At 46.2% G+C, this 27,168-nt stretch overlaps 2 protein-coding genes across 5 annotated transcripts in view; one reads left to right on the top strand and one right to left on the bottom strand.

Moving 5' to 3' along the window:
• The window catches only part of PHLPP2 (PH domain and leucine rich repeat protein phosphatase 2), an 80,793-nt gene extending 65,401 nt beyond the window's left edge, over nucleotides 1–15,392 (top strand). Inside the window, exons 16-20 of one of the 3 annotated variants that reach the window (XR_007123792.1) lie at nucleotides 257–367; nucleotides 1,171–1,365; nucleotides 3,099–3,330; nucleotides 5,915–8,749; nucleotides 15,372–15,392. Coding sequence is in view for 2 of the 3 variants with exons in the window: in XM_047710299.1 (XP_047566255.1) it covers nucleotides 257–367; nucleotides 1,171–1,365; nucleotides 3,099–3,330; nucleotides 5,915–7,069 (1,693 nt within the window). In the remaining variant the exon portion in view is untranslated. Of the gene's footprint in view, nucleotides 1–256; nucleotides 368–1,170; nucleotides 1,366–3,098; nucleotides 3,331–5,888; nucleotides 11,072–15,371 lie in introns of those variants that run through there. The other 2 variants (XM_047710299.1, XM_047710301.1) reach the window with 2 other exon arrangements.
• MARVELD3 (MARVEL domain containing 3) lies at nucleotides 13,555–27,126 on the bottom strand. Of its 2 annotated transcripts, none has more exons than XM_047710304.1 (3): nucleotides 26,608–27,126; nucleotides 23,884–24,017; nucleotides 13,555–15,134 (listed from the first exon to the last, which is right to left on the bottom strand). In XM_047710304.1, the coding sequence occupies exons 1-3, from the start codon at nucleotides 26,991–26,993 to the stop codon at nucleotides 14,434–14,436; spliced, it is 1,221 nt and encodes a 406-aa protein (XP_047566260.1). In that variant the 5' UTR covers nucleotides 26,994–27,126; the 3' UTR covers nucleotides 13,555–14,433. The 2 variants fall into 2 exon arrangements, with proteins under 2 accessions (XP_047566260.1, XP_047566261.1); XM_047710305.1 differs by lacking the exon at nucleotides 13,555–15,134 and adding an exon at nucleotides 18,812–20,151.
• Nucleotides 27,127–27,168: the final 42 nt, after the last annotated feature.

Genomic DNA, 27,168 nt, shown 5'->3' with positions numbered 1-27,168 from the left:
GATGTGCTTGGTTTTTCATCGAAGTGAACAGTACCAATTGCCACACTATTTGGCCGCTGTATCTTCCTCCAACCCGTTTTTTTTTTTCTCCTCCTCCTTAGCCTGTGGGTCAGCACACTTCTTTCCTCGTTCTCTCTGGAGATGAGTCTTGGTCTGTCAGTAAATGATTTTATAAAAACACATGTTCTTTGGGGATAGTTTTTGTGAAACACAGAAGCCTTTGTGGTCTCATCTTCCCTTCGTGCACTTTCCACAGCCATATCACCACCTTGAAAATTGACCAGAAACCTTTGCCAACCACCGATGCTACACTTACATCAACCTTCTGGAGCCACGGACTGGCTGAGATGGCAGGGCAGAGAAATAAGTGAGTATCTTGGCCATGGAGAAAAACTAAAAAGGCAGCCCCTGACATCTGATCTGGGGCTGAAAGCTGGGCCAAGTTGATTCCTGTGGGACATAAACACATCATAGAATGCCGGCACGAGAGAAGATCCCTCCGGGAGCATGGTGCAGTGAGACAAAACCAAGATGAACGCACAGTCCACAAAATACCGAACATCCCCTCTCACGGCTAAAACGGTGACTGCTACTTTCTCCTCACGCTACTCTTCTTTCCGTATAGATCAGATTCACTGAGATACCCAGCCATAGAACGACCCCACTTTCCGACAGCACCTAATCTTGGTTTACTTCATCAGACCTTTCCCAGAATGACCCAGCGAAAGCCCAAACCCTCTCGAGGCTTTTTTCCAGCACACCTTTACCTGTTCACCCCAGAGTTCCGTGGTGGGCATTGTTCCTTGCTGCGAGGAGGAATAAGCCTAGTTTGCTCCGCCGTGGTTGTGCTCCTGGGGGTCTCTGGCTGAAGGATGTTGACCATACTAGTCCTTAATCACTACTAAAGGAAAACGTTGCCTCTTCCCAGCCTTTGGCAGCACCGCAAAGCGAGTATGTACTGCCCGTGAGTGTGGCTGAATTCCCCCGTTTCTTAGGACATCAGCTCTTTCAGGTGCTACTAATTACCTCATGCTTTTTTCACGTGTAGATTAGAATTTACTACTGTTTTTTCCACCCGCGGTTCGTATTTTTCAAAGAAGGCTACCTGGAGAAGAATCCTTTTTACCATAACTTGCTTTGATGGTTGTTTTTCTCCTGTTTGTGTTACAGGCTGTGTGTCTCTGCCCTGGCTGTGGATAACTTTGCAGAGGGGGTGGGCGCTGTGTACGGCATGTTTGACGGGGACCGGAACGAGGAGCTCCCTCGCCTGCTCCAGTGCACCATGGCGGACGTGCTTTTGGAAGAAGTACAGCAGTCAACAAATGACACGGTGTTCATGGCTAACACCTTCTTGGTATCTCACAGGTAAGCAGGTGGGTTGAATAATCCCTAACTCGGTTCTACTTTTGGAACGTAAATCTCACTAAGCCAGAAGGTCAGGGTCTAAATTTATAGGTAGAGGATCAAGGTCTCACTTGATCCTTCTGCTACAACTGTTCTCTGGACCAGCATGGAGAAATGTGGGGCCTTTGGTCCTTTGTTTATTTTTTTAAAGATTTTTATTTGAGAGAAAGATTACGAGCATGGGGAGGGGCAGAGGGAGATGAAGAAGCAGATCCCCTGCTGAGTGTGGAGCCACACACAATGTGGGGTTCCATCCCAGGGCCCTGAGATCACAACCTGACCTGAAGGCTGATGCTTTTCTGACTGAGCCACCCAGGAGCCCGAGGACATTGGTCCTTTGAAGAGCCTGGGGAGCCATTTGTTTTCCCTGTTGAACCCAGAGGCTGCTGAGGATCTGGAAAATCCAGAAATCGTGTGTAGAAGGTTGATTGTGTATGAGTGCATTTGTACATTTGGGTGGTGTGTAAGCTTTTGTAAGATTCTTCACAGACTCAGTGACCTACAAAAAGTTAATAAGCACTGATCAGATTTGTGTGTTTAGAATACTTCTTATTGGGGATTTACCGTTAATTAGCCACTTAAGGGCAAAAACTATATAATCAAACTATTGAAAATCTCTTAGTAGCTAATATAGCCTCGTGTACATCAGGTGGGCTGTGGGAAGGCCGTGCACAAATGAGAGGTTATAACCTTGTATCATCCAGGTTGAGATGGAATAACCTGGAGCCCAAGCTGGTATTACCTCTCATTATAACACAAAGCAAAGATGTTGGGAAAAGAGTCTATTTTTCAGTAATGGACTTGAGCTAGGAACTTGGCAAAAGAAGGAGTTCGGGAAAGAGAACTCGGTTTATGAAGCACCCCCAAGAGCCAGGCAGAAGACCAGTCTGTCTTTCTCATACCATATCTTTAACTTTCCAAACAAGCCAAAGAAATGGGTATTTTCTCAGAAAAATTTCCCAGAGAAATATCTCGCTATGGATCTGCAGTGAGCAAATGGCAGAGCTGGAATTTGCAACCGGATCCTTCTCAAAGTGTCTGCTCTGTGCTTAGCATTGGTGCCAGGTGAGAGGAGATGGATGCCATGTGTACAGGACATAGAGGAGGGAGAGTGGTCCTTCTTTGGAGGACTTCACAGCCTAAGTGAGTGGTTCTCAAAGTGATGTACTAGGAGCAGCACCCTCAGCACCACTAGGAACTTGTTAGAACAGCAGATTACTGGGCCAGCCCCTTACCCACTGCATCAGAAACTCTGGGGAGGGAGCCCAGCCATCTGTTCTAATGAGCCCACCAGGTGACTTCTGATGGGCTGAAGTTGAAAGTGACCGAATGAAAAAACAGTCTATGATCAGACACAAGCAGAAGCTGTAGACAAAGATGTAGCTTCACTGGCTCCCCCACCCTCAGCCTGTTTGTAAAATCTCTTTTCTCAGTCAGCTGTGCGTGGAAGGCGTGTCCGGTAGTTAAGAGTCTGCCTTCAGGTGACCACTGGGCAGCTGGCTCTTAGTCATGTGGCAGAGGAACGAGGAACATGTGGACACAAAGGACTGTTTCTTACTTCGACGACTTCATTTTCTTTCTTTCTTTTTTTCTCTTCTCTTCTCTCTTCTCTTCTCTTCTCTTCTCTTCTCTTCTCTTCTCTTCTCTTCTCTTTTCTTTTCTTTTCTTTTCTTTTCTTTTCTTTTCCTCAATAGGAAATTGGGAATGGCTGGCCAGAAGCTGGGCTCCTCCGCTCTCCTTTGTTACATCCGCCCTGACACTGCTGACCCAACAAGTAGTTTTAGCCTGACTGTAGCCAACGTTGGCACGTGCCAAGCGGTCCTGTGCCGCAGTGGGAAGCCAGTGCCCCTCTCGAAAGTCTTCAGCCTGGAGCAGGATCCGGAGGAGGCTCAAAGGGTGAAGGACCAGAAAGCCATCATAACAGAGGTGAGTCTCACTCTCTACCAGTTGCTTCTGCTTCCCAAATCTACTGAATGCTGTTCTGCATACAGGCAGTGAAGGTCCATTTTCTTCCCATCAAGCCTGGTAAATTGTGTCCAATCCAGATAATAGTACTAGAAGACAATCTAATGAATAGTTAATGACTAACAAAAAGAAAAGGCAAATTAGAAATGAGAAATCCTAATTTGTGATCCTTCAGCTGATAGCTAGCACGTAAACAATGCAGATGTCTCCCTTGGTTAATTTTCAACTCCTCTGGTTTGTTATTCCAAGTAGAAGAAGAAAAAATTCTGCAGTTTGACATCACTGTTCTGAAGTGCAAAGTCTTAAGATATTGTTACTGTTTATATTGTGTCTGGCTTAGTATGCTCTGGTGGTTTGGTTTTGCTTTTTAATAATGAAGCATCAGTATCTCTACTGTTTTATAGCTTGTTTCCTTTTCTAGTAATTAGCATCACATTTTGGCTTTCAAAGAGACTTTAGTAATTGCATGTGAACACTGTTTACTGCAAAAGTGGAATTCTGCTCAGATGCTCTGCCCATTTTTAATTGTTTCTTTGTTTTTGAGTTTTAAGAGTTCTTTGTGTATTTTGGGTACAAGTCCTTATCAACATGTGTTTTGCACATACTTTCTCCCAGTCTGTGTCTGTCTTTTCAGTCTTTTTTTTTTTTTAAATTTACTTGACACAGGCAGAGATCACAAGTAGGCAGAGCAGCAGGCAGAGAGAGAGGAGGAAGCAGGCTCCCCGCTGAGCAGAGCCTGATGCAGGGCTCGATCCCAGGACCCTAGGATCATCACCTGAGCGGAAGGCAGAGGCTTTAACCCACTGAGCCACCCAGGCACCCCTCTTTTCACTCTTTTAATGGTGTTGTTTGCAAAGCAGAAGTTTTCATATGAATTTTTTTAAATTTTTTAAAATTTTTTTCTTAAGTAGGCTCCACACACAATGTGGATCTTGACAAACTCATGACCCTAAGATCAAGAGTCAAATGCTCTACTGGCTGAGCCAGCCAGGTACATCCCAAGAAGTTTTTAGTTGAGAATGAAGTTCTACTTACCTTTTTTTTTCTTTCATGGGTTCATGCTTTTTGTGTTTACAAATTCATTGCCAAACTCAAGGTCACCTAGATTTTCTTCTGTGTTATCTTCTAGAAGTTTCATGTTTTAATCTAGGTGGATCTGGTTTTAATTAATTTCTGTGACAGATGTAAGCTCAGTGTCTAGAGTCCTTTCTGCTTTTTGCGTGCGGATGCCCAGCTGTTGCGGCCGTATTCATTGACCAGAAAGTCCTTTCTCCATTGAAGTGCCTTTGCTCCTTCGGCAGCGATCAACAGACCATGTGTGTGTGGGTCCATTTCTGGGCTGTCTGTTCTGTCAGAATTCTGTGTAAGGATTACCCAGAGGAGATTCCACCCAAAGAACACAAAACCATAAAAAGGGCCATTACGGTGTGGGTTGATATTAAGGAGATTCTGGTAGACCAAGGCATTAGTCTCAGGAAGGTCTTTCAGTCAAAACAAAGGAAAGAGAAAAGATAACTTTGTGTTTGAATAATCTCTTTTTCCAGGATTTAGATAATGTTTTGGTTTTACTTGGGGCGCCAGAGGCAGGCAGGAATTATTCTTAAAGTGTCAGTTTAACCACAGGCATTTATTGTTTGCTAAGCACTTGACTCTTGTTTTATTTACTTTTCACAATAATCCCCATGAAAGAAGTGCTTTTATTTCCGTTTTACAGATGAAGAAAATAGAATTTAGAGTTTGTGACAAATTCTGGTAAATGAGACAGCCAAGATTTTTACCCAGAGAATGACCACAGCTCTGAAACAAATATATTGATGACTTTTTAGAGGTTTTGTTTGATTTTATCTTAAAAAGAAATCAGTACAAAGTATTTGGCAGATGACCATTCCCAACCTGCAAAAGAGGATTATTCTTTTTCCTCTAAGTTTAGAATTGTATCCGTTGTGACTTGATCTGCTCTTCACTCCGGGTACAGGCCTTACAGATGAGGTAAATTATGCCATGGAATTCAGACTTGACTTTTCTAGGCTAAATAGCTTTAGAGGTCATTTAATGCTTGCACTACAAAGATTCTCTTAGCCGTTTAATATCTAACTGAATCTTTTCTGTCCCAGCTGTGCCTTTAATGTGAAATCATTTTTAGTGACACACCTCTGTGAGGATACTGGTGATGGAGGGTTAATACCAGCACTGCTTATTGTTTTTCTAACAGCTCTTTTTCTGTTTAAGGACATGCTGAGGCCCGTACTTCTAGGAGAGCCAGTATCTTTTGAGATGGAGGTGCTAAACTTTTCGCCACTTAATTTTAATTGGTTTTAACTCCAGTCCTGTGAACTATTTGGTATAATAACCACATGATACTTTGTCCTTTAAGAATTCTGTACATTCATTTTTGTAAGTCCACTTAAATTATAGAGATCTGAGGAAAAGCCATACCTGTCTGTTCTTTTACTGTAGAGCACTAGACATTATGATCTAGAAAGATAAGCAGTTGTTTGTCATTGTTGCTTGTTACTCAGAATTTTGCGTTCTGCTTGTCTCCTAGGACAACAAAGTGAATGGGGTAACCTGCTGTACCCGGATGCTGGGCTGTACATACCTCTACCCTTGGATCCTCCCTAAACCCCATATATCTGCCACTCCACTTACCATTCAAGATGAGTTGCTGATTCTGGGAAACAAAGCATTGTGGGAACACCTGTCATATACAGAAGCTGTCGACGCAGTACGCCACGTGCAGGACCCATTAGCAGCTGCCAAGAAGCTGTGCACGTTAGCCCAGAGCTATGGTTGTCAGGACAATGTGGGGGCGATGGTGGTTTATTTGAACATTGGAGAGGAAGGGTGCACGTGTGAAATGAATGGGCTCACTCTCCCAGGTCCGGTGGGATTTGCTTCAACCACTGTCCTCAAGGACCCCCCCAAGCCAACCACTCCTTCCTCCAGCAGTGGCATTGCCTCCGAGTTCGGCAGCGAGATGTCCACCTCAGAGGTGAGCAGTGAGGTGGGGTCCACCGCTTCCGACGAACACAACACTGTCGGGCTGGATGCTGGCTTGCTTCCAAGGCCGGAGAGGCGCTGCAGCCTCCACCCGACACCCACCTCCACGCTCTTTCAGCGTCAGCCTTCTTGTGCGACTTTCTCAAGTAACCAGTCTGACAATGGCCTGGACAGTGATGACGACCAGCCTGTCGAAGGTGTCATAACAAATGGCAGCAAAGTGGAAGTAGAAGTAGATATCCACTGCTGTAGGGGAAGGGATCTCGAGAACTCTCCCACTCTTAGAGAGAATTCTCCTACCCCGTGTCCTCAGGAACATGCTAGAGGATCGTTTTTTGGGATCCGAAGACAGAACAGTGTGAATAGTGGCATACTTCTGCCAGGGAGCAAGGACAGGATGGAGTTACAGAAGTCCCCCTCCACTTCCTGTCTCTACGGAAAGAAACTCTCGAATGGCTCGATCGTGCCCCTAGAAGATAGCCTGAACCTCATTGAAGTGGCCACAGAAGCACCCAGGAAGAAGACTGGCTACTTCGCTGCCCCGACTCAGCTGGAGCCGGAGGATCAGTTTGTTGTACCTCGTGACCTGGAGGAAGAAGTCAAAGAGCAAATGAAGCAACACCAGGAAAGCAGGCCTGAGCCTGAGCCCCACGACGAGGATCGGACCGAGCTCCCGGAGGAGTTTGACACGGCCCTGTAACCCTCCCCCGGGAGCCGGAGCATTGGGCCAGGCTGCGCAGTGTCGGGGTAGGGATCCTACCAGAGGCCTGGTGCCTTTGCTTTCCTAAACCGTAGCTGAGGGGAAGAACTTGGAGCCAAACGTGGTAAGAGCTATCAGGGTCTTGCTCCGGGATAAGCTAATAAACACCATCAGTGTTAAGTTTCACATTTAACCTGCATTGGAATTCCCAGAGTTACTGGGAAGAAAGCCGATGTGGTTCTGTATCAGTCCTACCACCTGCCATTAACCCTTTCTCTCCTAGGATAATTTGAGAATTTGCCTGCCTGGGCAGGAAAGGGACTTTTTCTGTGGAGGAAATAACTGAAGATTGATTCTCTTTACTAATTGCTGCTGATGGATCTCTGTGACAGAGAAATCACCTTATATCTCAACCTAACTGATGGGATGTGATGTGACTAGTCACATGGCTTTTCATTCTTCTCTACGAGAATACAGCCTTTCGAAATGATGTTTATTGGAAATGTAGAACCAATCCAACCGATAATTTATGTATGTAATGTAATGAGAGCACTTTTCATTGACTGTGAACTTTTTATTTTTGAATCTGCACTCGAGCCAATCTTCTTAGAGGCAGCCCGTCACCTTTGTCTGTAGACAGAATGATCATCAGGTGTTGGAGCATTCTGTGAGGGTACTAGGAAGGGCCCTGGGCAATCTTCGAACTGTTGGAGGGCAGGCTGGGAAAGCTCCTGGGAAACTTGGGGGAGTAGGATCTTTGGGGATGAAGATGGGGAAGGAAAGAGAATTAAGGCTGCTTCCCTGTCAGTCAGAAAAAGAGATTTAATTCCTTGACACATGTGACACCTGCCAGGAATTGCCCGGGAGATCACAAGAGAAGTATTTGGGGACTGGCCTCTTCCCACAACGTGTGATGGAGTTGGCAGCCAGCCTCCTCACATGTAGGGCCAAGGCTGATGCTGCTTGCCTCCAGGTAACCTTGAGTGTAGCGGGTGACTCTGCACAGACTGAGGCTGAATGAGAGCAGACGGATGGACGGAGCTCATGGGTTAAGACAAGGTCCTTCTCTTACTCTAGAGCAGAGGGATCGTTTCCTAAAGTGTCAGAAATGAGTTCACATCTTTAATGTTGAACAGAGTACGCTTCTGAAAACTGCTTATCCACCTCACATGGTTTCGGAGTACGAGGCTCAATTAATAGGAGGAGGAAGGAGGACTGAATTAAGAAAATCCTAAGCTTACAGAAAACCTGGTTTACTGTATTTTTGCACATTCCATATAACCCTAGCAAAATGCAGTCCTTCCATATTTCTGTTCTGTTGCCTTTTCCATTAGAAGACTTACTTAGGAAACTAATTCCTACTTATTCCTATAAAATTTTGACATTGCTTGATTTCACCCGATGGGGAATGTGCTTTGAATTTTTAGAATACTTTAACAATTAAAAAGAAAATAGTGCAGAATCATGAATTTGCTTTATGAGAAACAAAATGTTAAAGATAGGGTTGAGATATATATAGATCTGGCTGTCCATCTATTTATATCTTTGAGGGAGTTTTTGAAGTTTTTGTTAAAGCAATAGTAGAAAACCAGATGACTTGTCCACAAATGGTTATGTGTCCTCATCTCAGAGGCCCCACATCCATGAGAGAGAGTGTGTGTGTGTGTGTGTGTGAGTGGGGTTCACTCTTGGGGGGTTCCATACCACTCCAGTGGCTTTCTGAAGTTCAACCCCTCAAGAATCTGAGTTTTAGTCCCCATATTGTCAGAAAAACTTGACTTCTATATATCAAACTACTGGTCAGAACTCAGGTCTTAATTTGAAGTAGGGAAAATAATGATTCATGCAAAGTTTAGATGCTGTTAGAAAAGAGGGAACGAATTGTGTGTTGCTGCCCTATTTTTATATGGGGAAATGGGTGGGGGGTGAAGGAGAAATGAAAGTGAAGAAAAGCCCAAAATAATAGTGATGGGTCATGTGAAACATCTTGCTACCCAGACAGCAGAATCTTTGAGTTACAAAACACTGATGCTGTCTGTCTGCAGAAGAAAGTTACTTTGGGAATATACCACTTTCATAGAATAGCTTCTTAACAATAGTTCTTTATCTCTGTGAACCGTTTTCTTGTCTTTGTTTCCCACCCTACTTACTGGAGCTACCATGAAACCCAGTTCTGAAATGACTTTACCCAAAGTAAATGTATTTACTTTTTTGTCAGGAGAACTCTAAAATTCCATATATTCTTTTTACATGGTAGATTTATTTTCAGGAAACACTAGGTTGCATTGAAAACCTTTCATACAGGCTTTCATATCATTAGTACCAAACTACTCTTTTCTGTGACTTCTTTCATTCATTTCCCTCTATAATTGCTTTGTATTAAAATAGAGGGTAAGAAGGCCATAGTCCGTTACCAAAAATAGATTACAGAACTCTTGACCTATGAGGTCATTTATCTTCGTGTGATCTGATTAGGTTGTCACATGGTGAAATCCAGGAATCTGTCTCCAGGTGAATGTAATCTACTGCCCAGGACTTTACCCAGAGGATGTTTTCCCCAGGTGGGCAGAGTACCATTGATCTCTAGCCCAGAGATTCTGGCCTCTGGGTGATTCTCAGGTCTCTGTGTGTACCTCCCATTTAATAGAGAACTGTAAGAGGATTTGTGAAAGTGTATCACTCCTACTTCTGGGAGCAGTTCAGGAGTCCCGTGGAAGAAAGAAAAACCCATGAGTCTTGGCAGCCATGGTATTCTTATTTTATCCTAATGGGTTGGAAATTCATTTTCTGAACATTTGAATGCCGCTATGTCATTACAAGTCTACCGTAGAGTCACTGAGTTGGCACTCCTCATGCAAGTGAGGGCGTTATTATACTACTGTAGAGTGTATGTGTGCAATAAACTGATGAATTCATTCCTCGGTGTACGGAAGAGCCAACACAAGAGCTTGGTAATCCCTGGGTGCTATTACAGTTGTTTGTAGCGAGTGCTATTTTCCGGGAGACGGAGCCGGTCAGGCGTATCTACTGAATCTCAAACGTTGCTCTTCTTCCCACGTAGACCTTCAGCAAAAGCAGGTACTTGGAAGCCACAGGCTCACCTTCTCTATCTACTCAATAATTATTAATGAAGAGACCTCCATAAGGGAGCATTTGGCTGTTACCGATAAATGTACCAATTATTAAATAATTAGCCTCCAAGCCATTCAGTGATGCCCGCAGCATCGCTAGAGAACTGTGTCGCGTCACTTTTTACTTCCCTCCGGGCGGGGCCTTTTCAGACTCCCCCAGTCATGGAGGCGAGTTCATCTTTCTCTCCAGTTAGTGACTTTTGCCCCGTAGTTGGGTAAGCACTTCCTAGATTGAGAAAAGCAGCTACAGTAAATCCTGCTATTTCCTTCATTTGGTGATCATTCAGTCGCACAGAAGCTCCTTGTATTCTGAATTTCACACACTTCTCCCAGATGCTCTAGGGTTTTCTCTCACTGTTGCCAGTGGATGTCATCCAGACAGTGAGTTCATATCTTATGGTTTTGTGCAATCATTGTTGTATTGTAGTCCTAAGACTCATTATAGTGTATTTTTGATATTTTTGAAATGTGTTAAATTTTTTAATTCAATAATATGAGCCAGAGCATGTTGCAGCAAATCTATTGTTTGTAAAAAATAACAATAACAGTAATAATAAATAAAATAAAATGGAATATCTTTTTCATGGCTTTGTTTTAAAATGGAATACCTGTTATTTTATAAATACTTTATTTTGGCATGAAACTGTAATTTTCTCTAACTTGTATATAGAATTAGTTTCTTAACCAAAAGCATCTTTAGGATTTTTCTTGCCCCCCCCATTTATTTATTTATTTATTTATTGCTTTAGAGGAAGATAACAAATGAAACCACATTCCATGACACTATGGAGCAATGAGTTAAGGCAAGAATAAATATTTTCGCTCACCTCTTAAGCTGAAACAGCAATAAAGATTTTTTTATGTTAAGAAACATTCTGACTTGACTTATATGTTTAAATAAATCCCAAAGACCAGAAACAGTCCTTATTTGCATGCAGGCTGTTAGCTGACTAGAAGAAACCCAGTTATAAGTAACTGATATCTCCCAAATCATAGAGCTGGTGATGACACAGAAGGACCAGTTGGATAACCTAGCCGTCGCATTTGTCCTAAGGTGAGGGTTTGGTGTAAGAACCTTAGCTGTAGGAGTGTGCTTTGACTCACAAAAATACTTAAAATCCAGTTCAGCCTCTAAATTATCTCCTCACCACCCTCCCTCCCCCACTGGTTGTCCTCCATAATCTCTGGACTTCCAAGGAAGATTAGGTTTCTCTAATAAAAGCCAAGTTGAAGTCATTTTGCAGGTTTCCTCCTCATCTGGCAGAATGAACATTTTGAAACCCTGGTGTGTCAGCTGTTCATTGAGCTCCTTCAACGTGCAGGGCTCGGGGCCACCATCTGTATGCTCTAGTGCCTCAGCTCTCTGAGACACTCCCCTCCCTACTCCAGGGAGAAGTCAACAACAGAAGTCAAGTCCTCTGAATGTGTTCTCTGCTTCCTCTGTTAGCCCCTGGTTCACACAAGAGTACGTTAGTCTCTCAGAACATGTTCTGAATGTATTGGGTAAGTTTTGTCTCTGCTACCTAAAAGATTTGACTAGGGCCACCTGGGTGGCTCAGTTGGTGGTGAGGCATCCACCTCTTGATTTCAGCTCAGATGGTGATCTCAGGGTCGTGAGATCAAGCCCTACATCAGGCTCCACGCTGGGTGTGGAACCTACTTAAGATTCTCCGTCCCTCTCTTAAAGAAAAAGATTTGACATTAGGCAAGTTAAATAACCTAAGACTGTTTTCCTCACCTGCTAAAAATGGAAATAACCCCATCTCTCCCAGCAGTAACTTATGAGCTTGAACGAGACCGTGCAAATGCTGCCTTAGCCCAGTACCAGGCCTGGCTTATGATGAGCAGTCAACAAAACGTCAGCTGTCAGGTAAGCCACTTAAACCTTCTCGAAACTTCATCTCCTCATCTGTAGCAAGTGAACAATAAATCCTGACTTGCCTATCAGACAAGAGTAGTAAATAAGGCTAGGTTTGCTCCAGCCTTTGGACATGGTGAAACTGCACAGGTGGAAGGTTATGAGTGCAGTGACAGATGGACTCCAATCCCTCAGGAGGAGGGGACTCTCCGGGGCAGTAGCTAAGCCGCCCGGGGCACAGTGCTGGAGTCTAGATAGGCCAGAGTCCCCGTTTTATCAAGAGTAAGACTCAGACATGGGTAAAACTCTCACAGGGACATGTCTTGGGGAAGAATGCTAGGTTTGGGGGGCAGGGCAGGAATCTTCTTTTCTGGGGTGTGTGTGAGGAAGGAGCGAGTTCTTTTGACTTTTGCTGCTGTTAAACATCCTACTAGCTGGAGAAAACGGGGCTCTGGCCATGGCCTCAAGGCTGAGGGTGACAGGGAAGCAACTTTCTGTGGCACCGCGTCTGTACGTTAACCTAAGAATGTGGATGCTCAGTTGATTATTTTCCTCCAAGCTTTACTTCTACATAGAAGGAGAATGAGGTATTTTCCCATTTCTGTATGAGGTTTAGTTTTGATCTTTCAGCTTGGATCGGTTCTACAAGAAGTAACTGTTGAAGGGACTTGAGAGGAGAAGGAGTATGTTCCAGGGAGGACAGCAGCTGGAAGGTGGGGAGGAGGAAAAGGAAGTTTCTCCCAACAGCCATTTTGGTATATGTGGAAAGAGGCTCATGTTTGCTGGTTTCTTACTCACTAGAAATTAAAGAATCGGAAATTGATGTCAGAATTGGCATTGTGGAAATGAATTGTTTTTAGAAGTGTACTAAAAATTTAATTTATAAATAGCCTAACCTCATTTATAGTATGAAAGTAAAACTGTGATGTTACAGAAAAAAAGGACTAGCTGTTGAGAAGCAAGAGGGCAATTAGGGAAAAACTTAACGATAAGGGCGTGTGTATTTCGAGGTGCATCTGACATGAACTGAAAGTCTGAGACGGTCGTAAAGTATAAGAGCAGCCATAAAACTTGAGATTAAAATAACTGAAAACTTTATTATTTTTTTTAAAGATTTTATTATTTATTTGACAGAGAGATCACAAGTAGGCAGAGAGGCAGGCAGAGAGAGAGAGGGGGAAGCAGACTCCCCACCAAGTGGAGAGCCGGATGTGGGGCTCGATCCCAGGACCCTGGGATCATGACCTGAGCTGAAGGCAGAGGATTTAACCCACTGAGCCACCCAGGCGCCCCGAAAACTTTATTTTTAATATTCAGTGTCAATGATCTATATTACGTTGTGAAAACAATCCAGGGTCACGAGAGATGACAAGCTGCCTTTGAAGGCCTCTCTGGAGAGTGCTGTCAGGGAAGGCAGAAAAGGGGAAACCTCCAAAAAACCCTTCTAGTCTAGTAAAATTAACTGTTCTGTTGAATCAGTTGAATAATGCATTGAAGAAGCTCATGAATTTTATTTCTCTCTGGAAAGGCTTGTATTTTAGAAAATTATAACATATTTTAGGGATGTGAAATCCAAATGAATGACTTGCAACAAAAACAAGGAACTTGGAATGCTGGCAAAAACCCATTTTCTCTCAGCCCAACTGTGAGGAGGAACTTGCACACTACCGGCATCTGCCTTCATGTATCGGGAGTCCCACCTCCCGCCTTGAAGGGAAGATGGCTCCTGGGACTCAGGCAGTCATGGCGGCTTCCTTCTAGGAGAATCAGACTGTAGCTACTCATTTAGAATTCAGTCATACAGCTGCTTTAAAATCATTCCCCAGGGACCAAATACGGGGAGCAAAGACAGGTTTCTTTCAGTGACTTTAAGTAGTCATGTCAGACAAGAGTATTTCTGCTATAGCGCTGGGCCTGCTACCCTGGACGTGTAGGTCTCCTCTCTCCTTCTGAATTTCTCTGGCTCCTTAGTTCTGTATCATCATGATCCTACCATCACCGCAGCAGTGTACCCAGACTCTGGATGTTGCTCTTTGCTGCAAAAGCGTGATTTCTTTCTTTTCTTTCTTTTTTTTTTTTCCCAAGTTCTCAGCCAACGAAGACTTTTCGAAAGAAAACGGAGATGATCATGGAGCTCTGCACTGGTACTGGTGGGACTTTTTTTTTTTTTCCTCCAAGATTTTGTTTATTTATTTGTCAGAGAGAGAGACAGCACAAGCAGGGCAAGAGGCAGAGGGAGAGCGGACTCCCTGCTGAGCTTGATCCCAGGACCTTGGAATCATGAGCTAAGCTGAAGGCACATGCCCAACCACTGAGCCACCCAAGCGTCCTGACGGGACCATTTGCAAAATCAATTATGTGAAAACCACCGTTGTCTAACGTGTCATTTGAAAAGACACCTTTTCTTGAGAGAAACAGGGATGTGGACTGCCCACAGAGAAGAGGGTCTCAGACCACAGGTACTCGGGCGCATCGCTGTGACTGCTGCGCTGCGCTTGGCTCTCCTTGCGGAGCCTCTGCTCCCGGTAGCTTTGCAGGGCCAGCACCACGCCGGCCCCGTACAGCAGCACCAGGAGGCAGGCGAAGGTGGCTGCCGCCCCGTCCGTGCCTGCCAGCTGGCAGTTCATCCAGGTGAGACCCTTGCGGGCATAGAGCCTCTCTCGTGCTCTGCAAGTGTCCGTGGAATTGATCTGCAAGGCCACGTGGAGGTAAATGCCGGTGCCCACGCCGTAGCTCACCGCTGCCAGGAGGCTGAAGGTGGCCTCTAGGAGGAGCCACTTCCCCGACAGTTCCTCAAGACTTTTGGCTCCTTGGAGTAAAACACTCATAGTGAGGACACCCAGCCCCAGAGAAACAGCCACGCCCCCGTAGATCAGGGGTGCCCGGAGCACTGTGTACTTCTGGTCCAGCTGCCGAACCTGCTCCAGCTCGGTGCCCTCGAATGGTGAGTAGTAGTTGTTCCCAAAGCCGCCACCACTGGTGAAGGTGGCAGTGAATCCAGCAAGGACAAAGTAGGAGGACACGACACACATGAGAACCATGCCATTCAGTATCACCTCCACTATCTGTACCACACCTAGGAGGAGAGAGATTTGGGATTTAACACCGACATCACTCACCCGGAAAAGTCTAGGTTAGACTCGAGAAGTACCGCCGGTGCCCTGCTTTTAAGGACACGATCTGATTCAATATTAACATCCTTGGTTTTGTTTTTTAAACTGATGTATGTATGTATGTATGGATGGATTTTTTTTTAAGATTTTATTTATTTATTTGACAGAGAGAGATCACAAGTAGACGGAGAGGCAGGCAGAGAGAGAGAGAGAGAGAGGGAAGCAGGCTCCCTGCTGAGCAGAGAGCCCAACGCGGGACTCGATCCCAAGACCCTGAGATCATGACCTGAGCCGAAGGCAGTGGCTTAACCCACTGAGCCACCCAGGCGCCCCATGTATGGATGGATTTTTAAGCAGGCTCCATGCTCCATATGGGGCTTGAACTCATGAACACTGAGATCAAGAGCTGTATACCCTACTAACTAAGCCAGCCAGGAACCCCAGTTGTTTTTTTTTTTTTTTCCTTAATATTCACATGTTCAAAAAACAAAATGCCACTCTGGAAAAAATTTTGTCAAGTTTCTTAAAAAAACATATTTTTATATATACGTACCGTGTGACCCTAAGACCAGACTCCTGGAACATTTATCCTAAAGAAAGACACACTGAAAGTCTACACAAAACTGTGCACATGAAAGCTCACAGGAGCTTTATCTGTCATTGCCTCATATCAGAAACCTAGATATCTTTCCGCAGGCGAAGGGTCAGCAGTCAGATGTGTCCATGCCACGAGAAACTCCACTCAGCAGTCCAAGGGAAGGAGCTCTGGAGACACACGACTGCTCAGACGGATCTCCAGGGAATTACGATGAGCAGAGGAAAGCCAGTGTTAAAGGTTATACACTGTGTGATTCCTGTTATGTAAGTCTCAAAGCACACAATTTGGAGAGTGAGCACAGACCCATGCTTATTGGCAGATGGGGAGATGTGGGGGAGCCCTAGCAACGTCTGGCATGGGAGAGTTCTATCGCTGATCATGGTGGTGGTGGTGATGTGAAGATATCTGTGACCGAATGGCACGGAAGTGTGCACACACACAGACACAAGTGCAGTACAGCCGGTGAAATCCACAGCTCTCCAACGTCAGTGTCCTGCTGCCGGCACCGTGTTCTGGTGACGCAAGACAGGAGCCCCGGGGAACACGGGGTAGAGGGCGCATCTGTTACCATTTCCTGAATCTACAGTTAAAATTTTAAAGTTTTTTTTTAAAAAACTAAACAATGACATAAAAAGGAATAACACTGGGAAAAATCACTCCTGTCCCTGACCATCCTGTTCTCTGCCCCCACCCACTTTCATTATTTCCTAATATAACTTTCCAGTGTTCTTTCATGCATATGAAGCAGACTCAAATCTGCATTTCATTCCCCACTTCCCTTTTTTTTTTTTTTTTTTTTCACCAGGAAGCATACCCCACACGCTGTTCTGAGTCTTGTTCATTTACTATTCTAGGAGGTGTTTTCAGATCTGCTCCCACAGCGTCCACAAACTTCGTTATGTGGGCTCCGATGCCACTGTGGGGACAGACCGGCCTGTTCAGCTGACCAACACATGGGCTGTTCACTTGGGGGTTTCTTATGCATTTAAGGAAACGAGAGGTGACTGGACACTGAGTATCTTCTCGTCCAAGGTCAGCTTTCATTCATCATTAACAGAGGCCCTGCCTTCTGCTTAGGTGTACTTCTGGAAGAATGTCACCTGTCATGCTCCAGGGGTCAGAGAATAGAATTCAGAGAGAAGCATATGAACCTAGAGTGGGAACGCCGGGCTCCCGTCCCTACACTCTGCTGCAGGGGATGTTGCCCGGACCAGAAGCCTCACACACCTCATCTGGGGAAAGTGGTGCCTGCCTGTCTTATCCCCCAGGGCTGGGCTGAGGCCCCGGTGAAAGCCAAGTACGTGTAAATATTCGGAAAGTCATAAAATGTGAATGCAAGCGGAGAGTGATGCTACTCACTAACGTTTAGACAATGGAAGGGGCTTAGTGAGAGATTTAAAAAATGAGAAAAATTATGAGAAGTGTGGTTTCCCAGAAATCGGGAAGCCTCGCTAGTACACCGGGGAGTACCATAACATTTAAAAACTGGGCAGCGAAATACCAGTCTCTCTAACAGACTGAGGCACCATCTCCTGGGCCGGGTGGTCCTAACTCCTGCCAGGCCCACACGAATTCCTGGGACGTCTGTGGGACACAGCAGCCAAAAGCTCTGACAGTCAACAAGCTACATTCCTCTAATTTAGATCTGAAATTAACATCAGATCAGAACTGCCCACTCACCACCCAGGCACTGTAAGGGACTGGCCACTTGCTCCCCAGAGCAGAACAAGTGAATTGGCCCAAACATCGCTCTACTTCAGGGGGAGCACTTTTCCCCTGCATCCAATACCCTTCTCTGCCTTGGTTTTCCTTCTGTGCGCAGATTAACGTCTCACCCCTGAAGGAGACAGGAATACTGTCGTGCTACAAGATGGAGAAACCTGAACGCTTCCTCCTGGGGCAGATTCGACCAAAACAGTGCAGTCGTGATCCATGCATGTATCTGCTGGGCTGAAATGAAATAAATCTAGATCTTGTCAACTACCCTCCACCCTCCGGATAGGACAGTTGAGAGGAATAATGGTCTGATGCCGGGTCCAGTGCTGTTGGGTCTGCTGAAGGAATATGGCCACTGAGTACCATCACAGACCAGGCAGGCCTGGCCTGGCTTAGCTATTAATATCAAACAGGCTCATGTATTTTATTCTTCTTCTTCTTCTTCTTTTTTTAAAGATTTTGTTTATTTGTTTGAGAGAGAGCACGAGCAGGAGGGGCAAAGGAAGAGGGAAAAGCAGACCCCCCGCACTGAGCAGGGACTCCATCCCAGGACCCTGAGATGGTGATGTGAACTGAAGTCAGATATTTAACCAACTGAGCCACCCAGGCACCCCCAGGCTCCTGTACTTCTAACCTCGCTGTTAGCGCAGAAAGATTCACAGCTCTCAGAAGAGAACAGGGGTGATTGCCGGAACCAGCAGTTTATTTTGATGGTAGGATGGGACAAGTCTCTGGAAAGAGAGCAGAGCGAGGGCTCTAGAGAGGGAAGTGGAGACCAAAACAGACATGGGATTTTGGTTATTTTTTATGGGGTCTTTTTGGGTGAGGCTGGTTTTGTGGCTGATCATGTAATACCCCGCTTAATTAGACATCTACTTCTGTGTTTGCCCTGTAAATGTGAAAAAAGAGGGGAGCAAATCAAGTTTTTTATTTCTCTAAAATAAAATTGAAACGTGCAGTCAAGCTATGCTAAAATGGAAAATAAAATCTCCTTCTCTCCAGAAGCCAATACTCTTCATGCTTTCTTATGTATTCTTCAAGAAATTGTCTAATCATAGATAAGCATTTATTTCACTTTCTAAACCCAAATGGAACTCACCTTTTAAATATGACAAGTTGCCTGTGTTTAAGGGTATACTGTTAAAAATGTGTTGTAAAGAGGAGCATCACCTCCAAGTTAAAATTTTTCTTTGGACTCTTATTGGATTTACGTAAAGCAAAGATCATATTCACTTGTATCCAGAATATGTTGTAATGTTCCCGAAGTCACAATTTAACATGCAGTAAGAACCCATGAAGCTGTCTAGCCAAAAGTTGCATTCTTCCGTTGGAAAAGATTTTACATTCTTTTATTCTGGATGGATCCTGAATTCCAGATGTTGGGTTTAATTCTCGGTACAATGGTACATTTACAAGAGGTACAAAACACTTATTGAGTTTTCAAGGCCGTTGGAAGGGGCTTGTTAGAATAGCTTCTTTGCAGCCCAGTGAATGAATCTGATTCCTCTTTGCTCGGCCCACGCCTACCTCCAACTTACAGGCGGAGTCTCCCCAGCTTCCCTACACCCTGCCTGCAGAGCATCAAGGAAGTGAAGGATCCAAGCCCTCAGTGTGGAAAAACTTTGGGGCTCATCTGCTTAAGACAGCTGTGTTTACAAAAGTTTAAGCCTGAATGTTGTCTCCGGTGTATAGGGCTTTCCTCCAACTTGGAAGATAAGGTTCTTCAGATTCACAGGGTTATCTCCCTTGAGCTAATCAAAAGTGCATTTTGCTGCAGCCCGTGCCTTTTCCTCGTGAGTCCTGACTTCCAGTTTTGGTCTGTTTCAATAACTTTGACTCGCTCACCAGCAGAGGACTCGAGAACTTATAACCTCAGAGAAGGCTGCTCCGTGTAACCTGGAGCTTCCCCAGGACACCGATGTTGGCCCCCCTAGGACACTGATATTGGCCCCACCCTCTTCAAGTGCAGGCAAGTCCCATGGCCAAGTATTCCGTGAAAGACAGTGGTTCGGAGTAACTTCCACCGCTGACATTTGATGGGTTGGCTTAAAAGGCCTAAAACTCCAACATCTCTGCAGGCTTCTCTTTGAGCTTCCTGACCTGCCGGTAACCTCGGATGGCCAGCACAGCCCCCAGAGCAAAGAGCCCGATGCTCAGGACGGCGAAGACTGCAGCTCCTATATCCCCCCCGTGGAAAGTGCAGCTGAAGCCGCTGTACCCTTTGCTCTGGTACAGCGCCTCCCTCTCTCTGCACACCGGGGACGCATAGGCAGCCGAGAGCTGGTGGAAGTAGAAGTACAGAGCGGGGACATAGGCCCCCGCGATGAGCACGTCCAACAAGCCTTCAATCAGCAGCCATGGGGGGCAGTGCCACGGGACCCGCAGGACGCCCAGGAGGACAAGGAGGCAGCAGAAGGCCATGAGGGCTCCGCTGTAGGCCATCGCCGCAGTGACCGTGGGCAGCTTCAGCTGGTAGAACTGGACGTCCAACTGCTGTGCTTTCTCCCCGTCGGCACCCTCGAAACCACTGTAAGCGCCTCCGAACTGGTAGTAGTAAATGCCCCCCAGGCTGGTGATGCCCGTGTAGCCCCCTGTGGAACTGTAAGAAACAGAGCTGCAGGCCAGGATCAACAAGTTCAGGAGCACCTCCAGCATCTGGCAGCAGGCTGCAAAAGAAGGGTGTGTTACCATTTTGAGAGCTGCTATTTCGTATTCGGAGACGTCCGTCTCGATGCTCCTCTTCCCCGTGGTAGCTCACGCCGCCGCGGCGGGCTCTGGGTTCTGCCCCGGGAGGCCCGAGCTGCCCCAGCTGCGTGAGGGGCATGAGATGGGAGCGGGGAACTGTGGGCTCTGGAAATGCTGTCGGAGGTGCTCAGAGCTAAAAATAAGAGTAACTCTCAAGGGAGCCTCCCCACGCCGGGGTGCAGGAAGATGGCGGGAGAAATCAGGCCAGCTCCCGGCCAGAAAGAAAGGCATCCTCCATGGAAGGCGAGAACATTCTCTGCCCCACCCCTTCCTTGCCAAAGAGACTAAGAAAGACCGATCTCCTCTTTAGATACGTTTTGTGGCTTGCTTCAGTTGGAAAGAGGAAACTTCTCCAAGTTTGAAGGAAATAACATAGAGCTTAAAAAATACAATGAAGTCGGGAAAAAAGCATGGGAGTCATACATCAAAATGTTAACCGTGGTTCACATATATTGGAAAGAGGAAAGATCAAGTTAATTAAACCCACATGGTTTACTGAATTAAAGAAACGTAATGGGCTTCCTTGTTCTTAGATTTCAACTAGTAAGTCTGTTTTACAATTTAACTTTGTTTTCTTTGGTTTCCCTCAAGAGCAAATCTGGGCTGTGATTCTATTCGCAGGGCTAGGTTCTCTGGGGGACCCTTGGCTTCTCTGTCTTGGACGAGGAAAGAGCTCCAGCTTTTCTGCCCAAACTGGCTGCTTTCCTTAAAATCAACTTCATTGAGATATAATGGATACGGAACAAAATGACCCACGTTAAGTGTACAGCTTGTTGAGTTTTGACAAACACAAATGCCAGGTCTTCCGAAGCAAGATACAGAATATCTTCATCTGCCCAGAAAGTTCCCCCAAGAGACTGCTTGTGGTCAATGCCTCACCCTCCTCCTCAGACAATCACTGGTCTGCTTTCTGCCATTAGGAACGAGGTTAGCCTTTCCAGAATTTCATGTAAATGGAATCATACAGTTATGTACTCTTTTGTGTGTGGCTTCTTTTTCCTCAGGATTCTATAAAGCTAGGTGCTCTGAGCTGGAAATTGTTTATGCTGGCACAGTCCTGGTAGGTCAGTTGACTACGAGCAGACGGTCAGCAGCTCCCTGGTGGGTGTTTAGAGAACGGGATTTTGTGCCTGGGTCCAGCTGGTTTATGTATGAAGTCATGGTACATCTATCTACACACTCTCCAATGGGAATGACAGACTATCAAGTATTGTCTTTACTCTCTTCACTTTCCTCCAAGATGCAGACAGCCTTATTATTGTCTTTAATTATAAAAATACTATATACTGATAGGAAAAAATAAAGACAAAAACATATAATGTCACAATTACCTAAAATCCAACTATTTAAAAATACCATTATTTTTTCTTCTGGACTTTTATCATAGTTTATCATTTTTTCTGTTATTTGCTTTTAGGTGAAGAACAGGGTCCTACTCTAGCCCCTATTATATAACCTATTTTTTCACTTAAGAATATAGGAGGAACATTTTTTTTCTATCTCAGCAAATATAAATCTACTTCGTATTTTTAGAAGGTGTATAGAATACCACGATGAGTTTAAAAAATTCCAGTGTAAAGGACAATTAGGGTTTTCCCAATGTTTTGCTGTATGGGGAGGGCAGAGCCCCTGCAATCCCTTGTTCCTATTGTAGTTTTAACAGAACCAGGAGAGAATAAGCAGGGCTGGGGGAGACGTGTAATTCAGACTACAAGCTGAATGCAAACATCATGATGTGAACATTGCCAGTCAAAGGGGAGAGAGAAAGAACAAAGGAAAAAAAGAAACTGCTCCAAACAAATCAGGGAGCCAAAGAGGGAGCAGGAAATACACGTTCTTCCCAGGGAACTTGCAACTTCTTAGCCGTCCCTCCAAATAATAAATGAGCACAACCTGTATGTGCATAGGATCCCCTGGTGATCTGACACACACGGGGACAGCTGAACTTGCTCTTTATCTGATCTTAAGCCTCACCCCCTAAAGATTTTAGTATCTGAGGGGACTTGCTCATAAGTGAATGTGAGATCCATCTCTTTCCATCAGTGTCCTGACTGTCCCACTGAACTAGCAAAGCATGACTTCGGAGTCTCCCTAGGAAGTCAGAGAGGGCCATAGCAGCCTCCCATTTCCACCAGTTTGCTGAGGGAGGAGATGAGTTCACTGATAAGGAAAAGCAGTCACAAAAGACCTACTCTTAAGATAGGGGTGGAAATCTTCGGGTGACCTTTATCCAGGCCTGCACTGCCTGCTGGAGACAAGTTCCTGGTGTTCAATGGCTGTTTCTCTCGACACAACACCAAGAATTATGTACTGATGTGGGCCTCTGCATATCCAGAGATCTTTATAGGCCCTCCAGGGTTCTGACTTCTAAACCAGCCTTCCACTGTCTTGACTCAGAAACGATCTCTAGGTCCAAAGCCAGACAGCCGGAAGCAGTCAAAGCTAAATCAAGGTGTGTTTTGGTCAGGAGGCCCAAGTCCTGCCCTCTCCTCTTGGTAAAATAATCACAGAGGAAAACATACTTCTACTGAGAAACCTGTTAACGCAGCCTCTGGCTTATTCCCATTATTTTTATCATCAAGGGGAAAAAAAAAAAAAAAAAGGAAAAGAAAGGTCAAGCAAGTAAACCATTTCAGGCCTTAGAGTTAGGCTCTGAGTTTCCACTGCAAGTCTTTCACGTAACAGCTGTGTGGCTTTGTTCTCTTACTATACCTCTCTGAGTTTCAGGAATTATTGAGCAAATTAGAAGCAGCGAGGTTGTGCCAATACATGTAAACCAGAGTGTCGATTCTCATACCTGGATTGCCTAGAGCTCTTTAACGGAAGTTCCAGGGAACCCCATAATCATGTACATTATTGGAATCATCCTATGATACACTTTCAGGTACAAGTTCCTTGATTTCTCTCCCTTAGGCTGAGAAGTTTTCCCCCTTAGTCATAGGCAGCCTAGAAGAATTTCTCACCAAATCACGTGAGCTACAAGGGCTCACCGTGGCAAACCAGATTTTCTTCATTACTGGCAAGGCCAGGACGAATGCTTGGATGGGAACTCGGGGCACCACACTTGGAGCCGACACATATTATTCACATATTCTGCAAACTGCATGTTCTATAACTATTTTTTTTCCCCTGTTTGTTCTCAGTAAAACAGGGTAGAACAGAAATTACTCACATAGCTGATATCTAATAAGGTAAGTACTGTTTCACGACGTGCGTGTATGTGTGTGAACCCGGGCCTTCAAGGAAGATCTATTTCTTCCTATGGATCTCAGACAACAAACTTTAAAAGACATCCTATGGCATGAACTGCTACCAGGCTGCCCCCTCCAGGTGGCTTTCTGTCTCTAACCCAGCCCTCCCACGGCGGGCAGCTCACAGCTGGTTCTCCCTGAGGTTCCACCTGCCACCCGAAACCATGGCTGCTCGCCTGACTGCCAGACATTTGAAGAGAAGCACTGGAAATCTCACTATACTTTTCAGATGTACCTACTTTTTTGGAGGCCTGGGGGAATGCGAACCTCATGCAGTTGTATAAATGAAAATGTTAGGAACCCAAAAGGGAAGTCTGCTTGAATTTTCACTTCATCAGCTCAGACCCCTTCCAGAACCATCAGCAAACAGTAAACGGTCACAATGCCTCCCAAATGGCTTACCTCTCCCAGTGCACAAGTATTTGCATTTATGGCATTCCAGGAGTCCTTCAGCCTCTGACTGGTAATATTCCACTTCCTCTAGTCCAGACCTGGGGTTCGAGGGCAGGTATCTCCCTGCAGTGGGTTCACTGTAACTGAAAACATACGTGGCCATTAGGGGCTTCAAAATCAACAGCTTGTTCAATATTAGAACCCTGAACATCTCACGCTGGCATTAAAGAGACATTAAAGAGATGTGCAGAACAAACAGATTTTGCTGCACCATTTCATATTCCAGAGAATTCTCTGGTTTAGGGGCCCCACAGGGTATCCAAACACTTGGCCCAACACTGCTAAGCCACCATGCCACACATCCCTATAATTCTGAGCACTGATTGGATGCTGGTTTGCCCACCTGCTGAAGCTATCTAACCAGGTAGCTGGGAGCCACCTTTGTGAGCCTAACTTTCCATTTCAGCATGGACCAGGCCTTCTTTAAAGCTAATTTACGTTCAAAAGACTCTGATGCCCAGGCTGGCATTCTCTTCCTTCTCTTGTTACTTTGCAAAGGGCTGAATCCACAATAATTCTCTAGGCATATGGGTAATACAGATAACTTTGTGTGTCTTCCTGTCTCTCCCTTTTCCTCTGCTAGTTTTGGAACTATTTTTTCTTCCCCCGCTTTATCCAGCATATCCCGAGCTTTCTACCTGCTGGACGCCAGGGATCCTTCATTGTTCTCATTATGGTTCTCTGGGGTTTGAAATCCTTAAACTCTCATGACTTTGGATAAAGTCCAAACTTTCAGCACAGCACACAAGGCCCTGCTCATCTCTCTTCACAACATCACACTCAAAGACCCAACCATAGTGAACTGCTCCTCTCCCCTGGCCCCCAAAAAGATGACCTGCACTCCCGTTCTGTAGGTCACTGTGGAAGCTAGTTCTCTGCTTGGAACCCCTTTCATTTCCTCTCCCAGTCTTACCATTCTTGCTCCTTTTCTTTCTTCTTTTCTCGATTTTATTTATTTATTTGAAAAAGAACACTAGCGGGGGAGGGGCAGAGGAAGAGGGAGAAGCAGGCTGCCCAGGATCCTGGGATCACGACCTGAGCCAAGGCAGATGCTTAACCTTAACTACTGAGCCACCAAAGTCCCCTCATTCTTGCTCCTTTTCCAGTACTCAGCTTCGAGGTCAATGTCCTCCAGGAAACCTTCCAGATCTCAGGCAGGGGATCTGTTCTCTCCAAATCTGTTTCCCCTGCAGTGGCAGATTTACTGGTCAGTCTCCTACCAGACTGTGGACACTGTCAGTAGATCTCACCCATTAAGTAATGGAGCCCTGGCCCCTCCACCCTGCCCATTAAATCAAAGTTTATTGTGTGGAAGAAAGGCGGAAATAAATTGTCTTTTGGTTTCAAACCACCAACTGGCTATGAGCCAAAAAAGCAAAAGTAATCCCTTCACTCACTTTGGGTGTGGGGGTGGGGGGCAGGGGGTCGTGGTGAGGGACAAGGATACTGATTTAAAAAGAAACCCAAAATGAAGCTCGGGAGCTACCAAATCAATGTGGTTTTGGTCAGGAACGCACAACAGCTCGTGCCTCAGACTGTATCTGGGTATAACCTTTGTCAGAGTTTGGCTAGTTGGTTTTAGATAATGTAACATAAGCTCAGGATAACAGCTTTCCCGCTATGTGGACACAACTGGGAAGGGAACTGAGTTTAAACCTTCAAATCCTACAGCAGAGAGGAGCTTGACTCTACCTTAGAGAAAAGAGCAGGTGTCCAAAACCAGAAGGCAGTCGTCACTCCAGTACCTACTTGTCTCCTTGTTGGCCTGGCACATAACCTGGGAATTCAGCAATATCTGTGGAGCTGGATGGAATGTTCGATGGAAAAAAGACCCAACTCCTGATAGGGGTGTGGAGTCTAGAGCTGACTTCCTCCTCTCCTCCCTTCCACTCCCTCTCCCAGCTCCCTAAGTCTTCCAGGATAGCATGAGGCTTTCACCTCACAAGACCTTACCAGAATCGTCTGTGCTCTAAAAGGCAGGGACAGCCCAGTTTGTTCATTCAGGGAGGTGGGATCTGAACAGTCGGGATTTGCAGGAGGCTGTCCAGAAGACTTCACTGACAACGTTGGGCAATCTCTGCCCTTCAGTGGGGGAGTTTTAGGTAGATTCAGTTCTTTGGGTTTAAGAGTAGCTTCTCCCAGCAGTCTGTTTTGAAATGCATATACCCCTACAAGAGGTTACAGATTTAACTATTAACCCTTCACTGGGCTGACCTTATCAGACCCTGACGAGACTTTGGAAGGCTGGTTTTGGAACACAGGACAAGGGTCCGAAGCCCCACGGGACGGTCCTGTGGGCACGTCTCGGTAGGGTGGGATGAGGTCAGGGAGGAGCCTCAGGTTAACCCCACCTACCTACCCTCCTTCCCACTCCTTCCCTTTCCGCTCCTGAAGTTTTCTCTTCCTCCTCATCTGGTCCCCGGCCCTGCCACTGCCAACAGGGGTGGTTTCTACTTTGTTAATCGGGTTCGGATCAAGAAGTGGGGCACCGTAAGGTTTTCCTTCCCTCCCAGGTGTCCTCTAAGACCACAAAAGGGGGAATGGCACGTTCTTCCTTGAAGCCGCCTTCCTAGACCATGGAGTCGGGCGCTGGAGCACCGCAGCGGGGGAGAGAGAGGAGTGTCTCAGACCCCGGGTCCCCAGGTCGCAGGGCGCCCCGCAGCCCCACCTCACCTTGCCGGGCCACTGGCTCCGAAGCGCTCCTTCCTCTGGGGCGGTAGCTCCGGGGTTTCCCAAGGTGCGGGCCAGGGGGGCGGGGCTGCGTCCCAGCTCGGCCTCCGGGGTCTGTCCCGCGTCCGACTTTGATGGGATTTTTCCCAGACTCTTTGTTCACCGGCGCGAAGGTCCCCGACCCGGTGTCTGTCCTGGCGAGGGTCTCGGTGCCTCCCCCTGTCCCGGTCCCGGTCCCTCCGCTCGCCCCCGTTTCTCTCCCTCCGCCGGTCCCCGGGTCGGTCCCGGTGTCGCTCGGGGTGGCGGTCTCGGTCCGGGCGGAGGTGCCGGTCTGGGTCCCGCTCTCTTGGCCGGGCCCGGGGCTCCCGAGTCCCCGACGTACCTTCCATGGCCAGTTTCCGTGTCCCCGCCCCGGAGCGACCCGAGGGCAACAATCCACCACCAGTTTCACGGGCAGGTGGCCAAGCACCGGGGCGGGGGCGGAGGCGGGAAAGGGAGCGGGAGCGGGGCGGGACGCTCACCTGCACGCACGCGCACTAGCCGCGCGGCGGGCTCGGAGGGCGC

This window comes from Lutra lutra, chromosome 17 (genome assembly GCF_902655055.1).
Source record: "Lutra lutra chromosome 17, mLutLut1.2, whole genome shotgun sequence".
NCBI classification, from domain to species: Eukaryota; Metazoa; Chordata; class Mammalia; order Carnivora; family Mustelidae; genus Lutra; species Lutra lutra.
This window is presented reverse-complemented; position numbering and strand designations above follow the sequence as displayed.

What these genes read in the sequence shown, in the direction of transcription:
- MARVELD3 (XM_047710304.1), bottom strand. Translation starts at nt 26,993, where the DNA reads ATGGAAGGTACGTCGGGGACTCGGGAGCCCCGGGCCCGGCCAAGAGAG. An exon ending in GGAGCCAGTGGCCCGGCAAG is followed by an intron (nt 24,018 to 26,607) that starts GTGAGGTGGGGC and finishes GTATGTTTTCAG; the next exon opens with TTACAGTGAACCCACTGCAG. An exon ending in ATACTTGTGCACTGGGAGAG is followed by an intron (nt 15,135 to 23,883) that starts GTAAGCCATTTG and finishes CTCTCCTCCTAG; the next exon opens with GTGTGGTACAGATAGTGGAG.